At 48.8% G+C, this 14,040-nt stretch overlaps 1 protein-coding gene across 6 annotated transcripts in view; it reads right to left on the minus strand.

Annotated features, from left to right (window-relative positions):
- Nucleotides 1-14,040, minus strand: part of LOC140398652 (sorting nexin-11-like) — a 166,254-nt gene that overhangs the window by 116,348 nt on the left and 35,866 nt on the right. For all 6 annotated transcript variants that reach the window (XM_072487564.1, XM_072487565.1, XM_072487560.1 and 3 more), the window contains 3 exons: nt 12,053-12,139; nt 8,240-8,340; nt 7,121-7,219 (listed from right to left, as the gene is read on the minus strand). In XM_072487564.1, coding sequence (XP_072343665.1) covers nt 7,121-7,219; nt 8,240-8,340; nt 12,053-12,139 — 287 coding nt within the window. The remainder of the gene's footprint in view (nt 1-7,120; nt 7,220-8,239; nt 8,341-12,052; nt 12,140-14,040) is intronic.

Below are 14,040 nucleotides of genomic sequence, written 5' to 3' on the forward strand. Positions count from 1 at the left end.
CCACAAGCCCCAGCTGTTAGTAAGGAAGACTTTGCAGGGTTGACAGGACTGGTTTGCCGTTGTCATTTCCAGTGCCTAGGTCAATGCCTGGCACTCCGTCCAGTTTCATTATTTTTAGACGTTTTAGTGCCTTCCCAGGTCATTTCAGTGGGCAGTTAAGAGTCAACCACATTGCTGTGGATCACATAAAAGACAAACCAGGTCAGGATATTAGTCTAGTTTAGTAAACTTTCTCTGAACTGCTTCCAACACAGTTGCATCTTTCCTTAAACAAGGAGACTGATACTGTCCACAATGTTTCAGCTGTGGTCTCACCAATGCCCTGTTCAACTGAAACATAACCTCCCTAAATTTGTAACCAATTCCCCTAATTACTTGCTGTACCTGTATGCCAGCCTTTCATGATTCATGCACGAGGATACCCAGACCCCTTTGCACCTCAGAGCTCTGCAATCTTTCACCATTTAGACAAAAGCTTATTTTTTATTCTTCAGGCCAAAATAGATAATTTCACATTTACACGCATGTTACTCCATTTGCGATATCTTTGCCCACTCACAAAACCTAACTCTGTCCCTGTGAGGCCTCCTTACGCCCTCTTCACAATTTACTTTCCTACCTTTGTCATAAGCTTCAGTTCATGATTCCAGACCACTAGCATCTTCTCAAGGGCAATTAGGAATGGGCATTAAATTCTTGGCTTTGCCAGTAACTGTCACATTCAGCGAATGAATAAAGAGACAATAGGTACCTGTGTGATCACCTGTGTATCAACTCTGCACTCAGATTAATAACTTGATTAAAGACAAACAGAAATGTTAAACTGTTGCTCAAAGTTTCAAACAGAATGATTTTTTTTTTAAAAACGCACAACTATTTTTCGCAAGCTGCAATGGTTTAAAACAGCAAAGAAACAACCTTTATAGGGGAGCTTGCATCCTGTTGCTGTGAGCATCAGGCTGTGATGCCAGATTCCGCCACAAGATGGTGCCCAAAACAGCAAATAAAATTATTGGAAACTTCATTCACATCAGATTAACTTCAGAGTCTTGAAATTATTTTTTATAAACGCGAGCGTAATGAAAATAGGTTTGAGAGGTCATACAGCAATACACCCTCCTGCAGCTGAATTAGTAACAGTGCAATTAAAGAGGATGGTTATATTCTGAAATGTAGCAGTGGTGCTGTAACAGAAGCAGAAGAGCTGATCCCTGAAAAGGGTGATTGGGGGGAGGTGTTGAGGGGGTAGGAGAGCGGGGGTGAGGGGGTAGGAGACAAGGGGGAGGGGGAGGAGAGGGGCGTTGAGGGGGTAGGACAGGGGGGGTGAGGGGGTAGGAGGGGGTTTGAGGGGGTAGGACAGGGGGGGTGAGGGGGTAGGAGGGGGTGAGTGGGTAGGAGGGGGGTACAAGAGGGGGTGAGGGGGTAGGAGCGGGGGGGTGAGGGGGTAGGAGCGGGGGGGTGAGGGGGTAGGAGAGGGGGGGTGAGGGGGTAGGAGAGGGGGGTGAGGGGGTAGGAGAGGGGGGCTGTGAGGGGGTAGGAGAGGGGGGGCTGTGAGGGGGTAGGAGAGGGCAGGAGAGGAGGTGGGGGGGGTGAGGGGTAGGAGAGGGAGGGTGAGGGGGTAGGAGAGGGGGGTGAGGGTGTAGGAGGGGGGTGAGGGGTAGGAGAGGGGAGGGTGAGGGGGTAGGTGAGGGGGATCAGGGGGGACGAGAGGAAGATTGAGGGGGTGAGAGAGGGGTGTAAGGGGGAAGGAGAAGGGGGCTGAGGGGATAGGAGAGGGGAGTGAGGGGGTAGGAGACTGGGGGTGAGGGGGTAGGAGACTGGGGGTGAGGCGGTAGGAGACTGGGGGTGAGGGGTTCGGAAAGGGAGGGGTGAGGGGGTAGGAGAGGGGGGTGAGGGGGTAGGGGACAGGGGTGAGCGGGAGGAGAGGGGGCTTGAGGGGGTAGGAAGGGGGGTGAGGGGGTAGGAGAGGGGGCTGAGGGGGTAGGAGAGAGTGTGTGTGGGGGTATGGGAGAGGGGTGAGGGGTAGGACGGGGGGTGAGGGGTAGGACAGGGGGGTGAGGGGGTGGGAGAGGGGGGGTGAGGGGGTAGGAGAGGGGCGTGAGGGGGTAGGAGAGGGAGTGTGAGGGGTAGGAGAGGGGGGTGAGGGGGTAGGAGAGGGGGGGTGAGGGGTAGGATGGGGGTTTGAGGGGGTAGGAGAGCAGGGGTGAGGGGGTAGGTGAGGGGGATGAGGGGGGAAGATAGGGGGGTTGAGGGGGTGGGAGAGGGGGGTGAGGGGGTAGGCGAGGGGGGTACGAGAGGGGGGTGAGGGGGTAGGAGAGGGAGTGTGAGGGGGTAGGAGAAGGAGTGTGAGGGGGTAGGAGAGGGGGGTGAGGGGGTAGGAGGGGGGTGAGGGGTAGGAGAGGGGAGGGTGAGGAGGTAGGAGAGGGGGGGTGAGGGGGTAGGCGAGGGGGGTGAGGGGTAGGATGGGGGTTTGAGAGGGTAAGAGAGCAGGGGTGAGGGGGTAGGTGAGGGGGAAAGAGAGGGGGGTTGAGGGGGTAGGAAAGGGGGTGAATGGGGAGGAGAGGGGGAGGAGGGGGGAGGAGAGGTGGTGAAGGAAGTGTAAGGGATGGTAATCCCCCAGGAAGGGAGCAGTAATCTGGGTCAGTACCAAAGCAGCACCATTCAGTATCAGCAGAGTATTGATCGGATTGGACTGGATTTGTTGATTGTCATGTGTACCGAGGTACAGTGAAAAGTATTTTTCTGCGAGCAGCTCAACAGATCATTAAGTACATGAGAAGAAAAGGAAATAAAAGAAAATACATAATAGGGCAACACAACATATACAATGTAACTACATAAGCACTGGCATCGGATGAAGCATACAGGGTGTAGTGTTAATGAGGTCAGTCCATAAGAGGGTCGTTTAGGAGTCTGGTGACAGTGGGGAAGAAGCTGTTTTTGAGTCTGTTCGTGCGTGTTCTCAGACTTCTGTATCTCCTGCCCGAAGGGAGAAGTTGGAAGAGTGAGTAAGCGGGTGGGAGGGATCTTTGGTTGTGACTGTCTGTCAGCCCATTACACAGCGCCTCCCAATGTTCCTGGATTCCAGTGGAGCAGCCAACCAAGGGAACGCCCTAAGTAGTAGCGGGTCGGCACTATTCAGACTAATACCCACTTCCCTGGGGATCTGGGACAGAATCAACATCAAGCAAATGCCCCAAGACAGTTCAGGGCCAAAGAATTCAGTCTCCAAATAAAATATTCAGCATGTGTTCACTTCAAATGAAGGTAATCTGAGCAGGATCTGCCGATTTAAAATAACTGTCATCAGTCAGTCAGCACTCCCACCTTCTCACCCACAGGTTTATTTGAAAACCTCTGCGAGTGCTTTGCGATGTTTTACCACATCCAATTATGAGGTTAACTTATGAGAGCAGGAGAAGGCAGCTCAGCTTCAAACAGTTATGGAAATATTAGGGCTGCTAGAGGAGGTTTTTCTTCACACAAAGAGTCATTAACACACGGGATGAACTTCAACAAGATAGAGTGAGGAACAAATCCTGGGTTTATTTAAGGAATGATTGATTGTTGCACAAATGGGCAATATAGGGGGAGCGCATTAATGGAAAGGTTTCTAAGTGTGGTAGCGAGCGGGAACTGCCGCCAGCTTCCCGACGCTCAGATCAGCGAGGCCATCACCACTCTAAAATGTTAATTGTTCCACTTAATGAGGCCCTACGGCGTTCACTGCAAATGATGGTCCTGTCGGCTATCATCCCCACCCTTCACCAGGCAGAGACACACAAATCATTGGGCAACGATAGTGGATAAACATCTGGGACACATTCTGGTGAGCACCACATAGTTGCTGGAGCACGTCAGGTGGAGGCAGGAGCGCCCGGGCGAGTCACTGTCGGAGGGCTGCTGGATCCCAGGACCCAGCTGGGTCCCAGTCAGATGCTGAGCCTCTGGACCACGTTTACCCGGAGCTGATGCAGACTCTCGGGTGCAGCTGTGAGATTCAGAGGGGAATGTTAGTGACCATCCAACAGGTCCATAGCCAATTGGTGCTCAGAGGCTATGGGCACAGAAGATAGCCCTGGCACTGCTAGGGTGGTGACCGCAGTGGAGAGCCTGATGCAGGACGTTGGCAGCATGAGTGGAGATGTCCAAAGCATGGCTCAGTCGGTGACGGCCATGGCTGAGCACCTCAAAGAGCCTGTCCCCAGGGGGTGTCACCCAGTACCAGGTACACTTGAGCTGAGGCGCTGCAGGACATGTCCCACTCTCAGATGGGCATAGCTGAGGCGCCACAGAGCATATCCCGGTCACTGGGGAACGTGTCCCAGTCACAGGTAGGCATTGCCAGGGTGCTCCAGAGCATGGCCCAGTCACTGAGCAGCATCGCTCCCCCCCTCCCCTCCCAAGACCCAGCCCACTGCCAACGCTGCGTCTCGGAGTCAGTACCTGGAACAGGCCGGCACGGCGAGACATGTGCCGCCGGCAAGTGGGCCGGGGCCCTCCGGCCCCAGAGAACACCCGCTAGGGGCATTGAAGGCAATGGGACGTGGTAGGAAGCAGACACCCTCCCCTCTGATGTGTATCCTGTGAACAGAGCATGGATCGAGGATCACGGGGGGGGGGGGAAATCGTTGACCTCGAGCAATGTGACGCTTCTGGTGCTTACTTCCGCAATGCGGGCTGAGCACCAATCCCCTGCCACTTACCCACCCATTTGACCATCCCGTCTATACCTTCCTGTAACCCAAGACACTCAACCTCACTGTTAACCACCCGGCGACCTTTGTGTCATCTGCAAACTTACTGATCCTACCCCCCACATAGTCATCTGTGTTGTTTATATAAATGACGAATAATAGGGGACCCAGCACAGATCCCTGTGGGACGCCACTGGATACTGACTTCCAGTCACTAAAGCAGCCGTCTGTCATCACCCTGTCTCCTACAAAGAAGCCAATTTTGAATCCACCTGATCAAGCAACCCTGTAACCCATGTGCATTTGCCTTCTTTATAAGTCTCCCGTGTGGGACCTTATCATATAAAATCCATATAAACTACATCAACTACACCACCCTCATCTACACACCTGGTCACCTCCTCAAAACAATTCAATCAAATTTGTTAGGCATGACCTCCCTCTGACAAAGCCATGCTGACTATTCCTGATCAAACCTTGCCTCTCCAAGTGGAGATAGATTCTCTCCTTCAGAACATTCTCCCTACCACTGCCGTGAGACTCACTGGTCTGTAGTTCCCTGGCTTATCTCTACAGCCTTTCTTAAATATATTCTTTATAAGTTGTAACCTAACTTTATAATGTGTCTCATCAAACCATGACTCTCCTGCAACGGCGGTGTCATACCTGCTCGAGTGAAACTTTGGTGCTTCATTAGCACTTGAATTCTGAGATGGCGCCGGAGTGCGGCACTCTCTACGAGCTCTCCCGTACAGGTCCTATAACTTTTATAACTGTTATTTTTAGAATGCTCGAAGTATTCATGTATGGAGCGACCTGCCTGGACTGTATGCAGAATACATTTCACTATACCTCAGTATATGTGACAATAAATCAATCAAACAATAAATAGTGAAACCACATTAGTTGTTCTCCAATCCTTTGGCACCTCCCCCATGGCTAGGGAGGAATTAAAAATTTGTGTCAAAGCCCCTGCAATCTCCTCCCTCGCCTCCCACAACAGCCTGGGAAACAATTCATCTGGACCTGGAGATTTGTCCACTTTCAAGCCTGCAACACCTCCAATACCTTGTCACTCCCTATGACAGTTTGCTCAAGAACCTCACAGTCTCTCTCCCTGAGTTCCATACCTACATCCTCATTCTCTTGGGTGAAGACAGATGTGAAGTATCCGTTCAACACCCTACTAATGTCCTCTGGCTCCATCCACAGATTGCCCCCTTGGTCTCTAACGGGCCCTACTCTTTCCCTGGTTATCCTCTTCCCAGTGATATACTTATAGAATATTTTGGGATTTTCCCTACTTTTACCAGCCAAAGCTTTCCCATATCCCTCTTAGCTCTCCTAATTGCTTTCTTACGCTCCATCCTGCGCTTTCTGTACTCCACTAATTCCTCCGCTGATTTGCTCCCTTTGTACTTGCTAAAAGCCTTTCGTTTCCTTCTCATCATAACCTGAATATCTCTGGTCATCCATGGTTCTCTGGGCTTGTTACTCCTTCCTATTACCCAGGAGGGAACATATTGGGCCTGTACCCTCCCCATTTCATCTTTGAACGCTACCCCCCCCCCCTCCCCCCCCCCCCCCCACCACCACCACCACCACCACTGCTCTTTTGCAGGTTACCCCACAAGTAACTCTTCTCAGCCTACCTTGGCCAGATCCTGCCTTATTTTACTGAAATCCGCTCTTCCCCAATCCAAAACCTTTTTATGCAACCTGTCTATTTCTTTGTCCATAACAATCTTAAATTGTACCATGTTGTGGTCGCTATTACTAAAATGCTCCCAAACCTTCACCTCAACCACCTGCCCGGCTTCATTCATTCCCCAGAATTAGATCTGGCACTGCACTGTCCCTTGTTGGACCCTCTACATGTTGACATAAAAAAGTTTCCCTGTATACATTTTAAGAACTCCACTTCATCTAAGCCCTAACTGTTGGTATCATTATTGGTATCCACGAATCCTTGATGTGCATGTTGGGTGGTGGTGGGGGGACATGTTTGGACTGAGCAATGACCCCCCCTGTGATTCACTTGCCTGCCATCACTCTGTCTCAGCTCTGTCTGGGCTGGTTTAGCACAGTGGGCTACACAGCTGGCTTGTAATGCAGAACAAGGCCAGCAGCGCGGGTTCAATTCCCGTTCCGGCCTCCCCGAACAGGCGCTGGAATGTGGCGACTAGGGGCTTTTCACAGTAACTTCATTGAAGCCGACTTGTGACAATAAGCGATTATTATTATTTATTTTATTATTACAAGGACAATAATTGAAATACTGGAAATCTGTTTATTTGCAGCGAATTAAATTGTGTCACAGAGGGGAGGAACTGGGAATAAAAGCAAGGGGCAAATTGTTAACCAACATTTCTCAGCAACGCCGCTTAAATCAAATATCATTACATTCCTCATCCTGCACTTACTTTTCTAGAAACTGCTGCAAACCCTGTCGTCTCCTCTCTATTCCTTCACTGTCGTTAACTTGGAAAAATGGTTTCTTGCCTGGAAGCTCTGGAAGAGGTCTGCGAAAATAAAAGCCAACAGGGAATTCTGAACATTTTGGCAAAGGAGAGCGCAGCAATCATTAATATAAGAATGACCTTCCCAAACAATCAGGCAATAAATGACTGAGGCGAGAGGTGGAGTCACTAAAAATGCAATTCGGAAAGGATGTTTGAATTCTAAAACGAAAAAAGGTTTGACAGAAGCAGGAGAGCTGGACTAAAAAATGAGCCAGGTTTGGGGGAGGGAGGAAAAAGGTAGTTGCAATTTGGTTCAGCGCCAAGTCTAGTGAAGTAGAAGAATCGACAGGGTTTTCATAGACTGTGAACATCCTTGAGCTCAATGCAGAGTGCCGCCTGGTAAGTGCAAATCATGAATGGAATTGGAATTGTGGGTTCAAAGTTTATAGCAGAGACTTGAACACATGTTACAAAACGAGCAGTGCCAGTACTGAGGGGGTGCCGCACTGTTGGAAGTGTTGACTTTTGGGTGAGACATTAAGCCGAGACACCATTTGCCTTCTCAGGTGGATGGACAATATTTTACAGCCCTGCTAAATGAGCCACAGCTGGCTCCATGAGGTATCAAATGAGTTGGCCTCTCACCTTCAGCTCAAATTCCAGTGGGGGAGGGGCAGCACGGTGGCGCAGTGGTTAGCACTGCTGCCTCACGGCACCGAGGTCCCAGGTTCGACCCCGGTTCTGGGTCACTGTCCGTGTGGAGTTTGCACATTCTCCCCGTGTCTGCGTGGGTTTTGCCCCCACAACCCAAAGATGTGCAGGTTAGGTGGATTGGCCACGCTAAATTGCCCCTTCATTGGAAAAAATTAATTGGGTACTTTAAATTTATATTTTAAAAAACTCCAGTGGGGTCAGTAGTGCTCAGCAGGTCTGATGCCAAAATTATTCCCTGGATAGCATGCCCTGTCTTTTTAGGGGACCCAGTTTCCAAATCATCCATCGTTCGATGTGTAGCTCAGTGCTCTTAATTCTAGTGCTCTGTGCATGGTGGTTAGGAGTTGCATTCGGATCAGTACTTACACCAACCCAGCATTCTTCTGGAGCCTGCGCCTCAGCCACACAAACTCACGATATCGTCTCCGCACACAGGAGGTCTTTACAGTAAAAGCCTTGCTATTTGTCTGAAAGAGAACAGCAAATGGCCTTTCAGTAATCTGCACTCCCTCCCCCAAAGAATCAGAAAATAATATACATAGAAACAGAAAGAGGAGGAGACCATTCAGCCCTTCCAGCCTGCTCCCCATTCATTATGATCATGGCTCATCATACAGTTCAATACTCTGATCTCACCTTCTCCCCATACCCCTTGACCCCTTTAGCCCCAAGAGCTCAATCTAATTCCTTCTTAAAATTACACAACTGTGGGAGTGAATTCCACAGATTCACCGCTCTCTGGGTGAAGACATTTCTCCTCACCTCAGTCCTAAAAGGTTAACTCCTTATCCTCAAACTAGTTCTGGACACCCCCCACCATCGGGAACATTCTTTCTGAATCTCCCCGTCTAATCCGGTTAGAATTTTATAAGTTTCTATAAGATCCCCTCTCACTCTTCTGAACTCCAATGATTATAATCCTAACTTAGTCTCTCCACATATGACAGTCCCGCCATCCCAGGAATCAGTCTGGTAAACCTTCGCTGCTCTCCCTCCATAGCAAGAACATCCTTCCTCAGATAAGGAGACCAAAACTGCTCACAATACTCCAGGTGTGACCTCATCAATGCCCTATACAATTGCAGTAAAACATCTCTATTCCTATACTCCAATCCTCTCGCTATGAAGGCCAATATACCATTTGCCTTCTTTGCTGCCTGCTGTACCTGCGCGCTTACTTTCAGCAACTGAGGCACGAGGACACCAAGATCTCCCTGAGTATCCGCCTCTCTCAATTTACACCCATTCAAATACTAATTTGCATTCCTATTTTTGCTACTGAAGCGGATAACCTCACATTTATCCAGATTCTACTGCATCTGCCGTGCATGTGCCCACTCACTCAGTTTGTCCAAATCCTGCTGAAATATCTCTGCATCCTCCTCACAGCTCACCCTCCCACACAACTTTGTATCATCTGCAAATTTGGAAATACTACATTTAGTTCCCTCATCCAAATCATTAATATATAATGTGAACAGTTGGGGTCCTAGCACAGATCCCTGCCACGAATCATTGCCTGCCATTTGGAAAAAGATCAATTTATTCCAACCTTTTGCTTCCTATCTGCTAACCAGCTTTCTATCCATCTCAGGACACAACCTATGTGGGATGGCACGGTGGCACAGTGGTTAGCACTGCTGCCTCACGGCGTAAGGAGCCGGGTTCAATCCCTGCCCCAGGTCACTGTCCGTATGGGGTTTGCACATTCTCCCCAAGTCTGCGTGGGTCTCACCCCCACAACCCAAAAAGACATGCAGGGTAGGTGAATTGGCCCTTAATTGGAAAAAAAAGAATCGGGTACTCTAAATTTATATTTTTATAAAAGCAATCTGCTATGTGAGACCTTGTCGAAAACCTTCTGAAAGTCTAAATAAACCACATCTACCGGTTCTCCCTGGTCAACTCCACTAGTTATATCTATAGTGAGAAAGAGGTCATTTGTCCATTCAGCCTGTGCTAACGCTATTAAAAAGTTAACCAATTAAATCCACTCCCCTGTTCTTGCCATATAACCCTGCAAATCTTTCCCCTTCAAGCATTTATTCAATTATTTTACCCTTTAAGTTGGAGATGAGGATTTTTTTCTCTCAGATGGTTGTGTATCTATGGAATTCTCGGCCTCAAAGAGCTGTGGAGGCTATGTCATTGAATCTATTCAAAGCTGAGAAAGACAGATCCTTGAACTATATTGGAGTCAAGAGTTATGTAAAAGAGGGAGGAATGTGCAGGTGAGGCCATGGTGTTATTGAATGACACAACAGGCCAAGGGAGCCATATGGCCGGCTCCTGATCTGTTTTCTTATGTCCTTATGTTTAAGTCCCTTTTGAAAGTTATTATTGAATCTGCTTCCACCATCCTTTCAGGCAGCGCATACCAGATCACAACAACCTGGTTTTACACAGCATAAAAATTCCCCTCAAGTCGCCTCTCGTTCTTTTGACAATTACAGTGTGGCACTAAGCACCCTTACAGAGTCAGATAGCTTCATATTCAATCCTGAGTCTGTACTGATTCATCTGAACTAAACTAGGGCAGGGCTGGGGCACAACAATAGCCACAACACCACTAGCCTGTGGGGCAAGGAAAACCAGCCACGGCGCTTGCTCCTGATCACCGTCCAATGACGCCTGTTTGGATGTGCGCATGTGTGGGAATGACGGGATCGGACTACATGTGCCACTCCTACCCTACGGACAAAAATCCGATGAACGCTCATTGCCACATCTGGCAAACTGCTATTCAGCTGAAGTGCTGGTGCTACTTACCAATTATGGCAATGTGCCACGCAAGTCAGCACATTCACAGAGGGTAACAGGGAGGCCAGGAGGTTGAGTTGTGGAGTCGAGACAAACAATTTCAGTCCCAGTTTAAAAATAAATAAATTTAGAGTACCCAAATTCATTTTTTCCAATTAAGGGGCAATTTAGCATGGCCAATCCACCTACCTTGCACATCTTTGGGTTGTGGGGGCGAAACCCACGCAAACACGGGGAGAATGTGCAAACTCCACACGGACAGTGTCCCAGAGCCGGGATCAAACCTGGGACCTCGGCGCTGTGAGGCTGCAGTGCTAACCCACTGCGCCACCGTGCTGCCCCAGTTCCAGTTTTACTGAGCCTTTGTATGCAGAGATCAGAGCAAGGTTACTGAGAATGATACCAATTGGACATAGAAGCACTCATGGTGCAGAGAAGCAGGATATTGCTGAGAAGAGTTCCCATCAGAGGCCCAGAGGAGAAAGAATACCTAAGTGTCTCATCTCTGCACTCCATTTGTTTGCCTGCCTGTGACCAATTGGCAGCATGGTTGCAGCAATTTGCACTTTGGGCCAGCCTGTTAACATGCGAGTGTGATTGATGAAAGGCCAGGATTGGTGTGAGAGGATTGCAGGGAAATGGAAACCGAAGTCATCCAAGCCCTTTAGTCTGTTCTGCCCTTCAATCAGATCATCAGGAGCTGTACTCAGCTCCACTTCCCGAACTTTGCTCCATATTCTTTGATATCTTCACCTACTTGAAATACATCGATCTCAGCCTTAAAATTTCAATTGACAACAACATTCACAGACTTTTCTCTGCAGGGAGGAGGGTGGGGAGGATCCCCACCACTGTGTGTGTGGAACAACTCCTTCCTGGTTTCATTCCTAAATAGCCCAGCTCTAACTTTTAAGACTGTGCCCCCTTGCTCTTGATTCTCAGACTTAAGTTTGGATTGTGGCCCTGTTGGGAGCACAGTTACCTCTGAGTCAGAAGGTTTCTGGTTCAAGTCTCACTCCAGGACTTGAACATAACAAGGTAGGCTGATAGTCCAGCGCAATACTGAGGGATTGCTGCACTGCTGGTATCGTCATCTTTAGGGAGAGACTGTGGCACAGTTGGAGTGTCACTGGACTAGTAATCTAAAGGCCCAATGAAACTATGATTGACTGTCCTAAAGAACCATCAGGTTCACTCAAGGAAATCTGCTGTCCTTACCTGGTCTGGTCTACATGTGACTCCAGATCCACAGAAATGTGGTCGACTCTTAACTGCCCTCGGAAATGGCCTCGGAAGCCAATCAATTCAAGGGCAATTAGGTATCGGTAAAAATACATTTTAAAAATCTACCATATCAGGTCCCTTTGACATTTTAAGCACTTGAATCACATCCAAGCAAATAACACACACCATACTTACGTAAAGGAATATATTATAATCCACGTACGAACTCCAGGAACTCTGGTCTTGTATTCTTGGATCCTGCACTCGCACAGTGATGAATTCCTACCAAAAACATTTCAGTCTTCAACACATCACAAACCGAATGACTTTGTAAATTACCCCCTCCCCCCTTCCCCTTCTATAACATCCCCCATTTCCACTCCTGCCTCAGTTCACCTGCTGCTGAAACCATCCTCCATGCTTTTGTTGGTTTTTAAACTCAACTATTCCAATGCCCCTCTGGCAGTTGTGACGCCTCCTTTAAACTTGAACTCATTTAAAACTCTGCTGCCTGTATCCTCACTCGCACCATCTCATTAGCCCATGAAAAATGAAAATGAAAATCACTTATTGTCACAAGTAGCCTTCAAATGAAGTCACTGTGAAAAGCCCCTAGTTGCCACATTCCAGCGTCTGTTCGGGGAGGCTGGTAGGGGAATTGAACCCGTGCTGCTGGCCTTGTTCTGCTTTACAAGCCAGCTGTTTAGCCCAATGTGCTAAACCAGCCCCACACTACCTGTGTGCCCATCATGCCTGTGCTCACTGACCAACACGGGCTCAAAATCTGGCAACATCCCAATTTTAAAATTCTCACCATTGTTTTCCGATGGCTCCTTGGCCATGACGTCACCCTATCTCTTTAACCTCCGCCAGCTCCCAGAACCACAACCCTCCAACAACTCTGTGCCCCACCATTTCTGCCTTCTTTTGTATTCTTGCTTTCTGTCACTCCACTCAGCTGTTTGGGCCTAAGACTCTGTAATTCAGTTCCTATACCCCTCTGCCCCCCTCTCTCTCTCTTCCTCTAAGACACTTTTTAAAACCTATCCCACTGACCACTGTCCTGATAGCTTCTCCTACGGCTCGTGTCCAAATTTAATTGATAACAGCCCTGTGAAGCACTTGGGAGTGTTTTATTGAATTAAAGGTATGAAATAAACACAAGTCCTAGTAGGAGATCGAAAAAATGCAATGAATATGGCCTTTGTGATAACTGCTTTCAAAAATATTCCTCACTTACTGCTCAGGTTTTGTGCCATTCTCCAATTGAGAGAAACTGCACTGTCAATGCTGCTCTCTAACCTGGCGGCTAGGATCTGTGCTAAAGCCAGAGAATACTGCATATACTCAGCAGAATAGGCAGCATTTGTAGAGAGAGTTAATTTTTCAGGTTGATGTCCTTTCATTGGAAAGTTTCTGGTGAAAGATCATCATTTTGAAACATTGGGTGTGATCTACCGGCCACATTGCGCCTGAAATTCAGCTCGCTGCGGCCGGTAAATGCCGGGAGACCCCACTTCCGGGATCTACCCGGCTCGCGATGCCTCGCGAGATCTAACACGATCTCACGAGACGTCACAATATGAATCCCGCCCATTGTGGGTGGGATCACGTTTTGGCAAATCTGCATATTAGAGCGAGACAGCTAGTCTCACTCTAATATGCAATTCCCTGAGGTAACCGAGGCATTGGTATCTATCCCCTTCGCCTCAGTGGCCTTGGGCAAGCGCTGTTCAGTACTGGTCCCCACAAACAGCGACCAGGTGGAACGGCACTCATGTGTGTCGCTGAGGGGTTCAGAGGCCCCCAGGTGCTTGCCCTCTTGGCAGGATGCCATCCTGGCACTGCTAGTGCCAGCCTAGCACCCTGGCACTGGCAGGAGTGCCAAGCTGCCATTTATTTTAGTGATGAGGATTTGGCCCAGGGGTGCCATGTGCAAATGAGCTGGAGTACGGGTGGGGGCCTCCCTGAGGAGCCCCTAATAGGTGAGTTGGGTCTTTAGGGGAGGTCCGGGAGTCGTGTCGGGGGCTCGAGAGGTCTCTTCCTGCATTAAGGATTTCTAGTGAGGGAATTCCCCACAAACTGGCACCTCAGAGGAAATTTTAAATTTGTTTATTAATCTTGCCATTTTTTCTAATTTCATCCTCCTTGTAATCAGCGTTTTTTACAACAACTAAAAATGT

The sequence above is a fragment of the Scyliorhinus torazame genome, chromosome 21 (genome assembly GCF_047496885.1).
Source record: "Scyliorhinus torazame isolate Kashiwa2021f chromosome 21, sScyTor2.1, whole genome shotgun sequence".
Classification (NCBI taxonomy): Eukaryota; Metazoa; Chordata; class Chondrichthyes; order Carcharhiniformes; family Scyliorhinidae; genus Scyliorhinus; species Scyliorhinus torazame.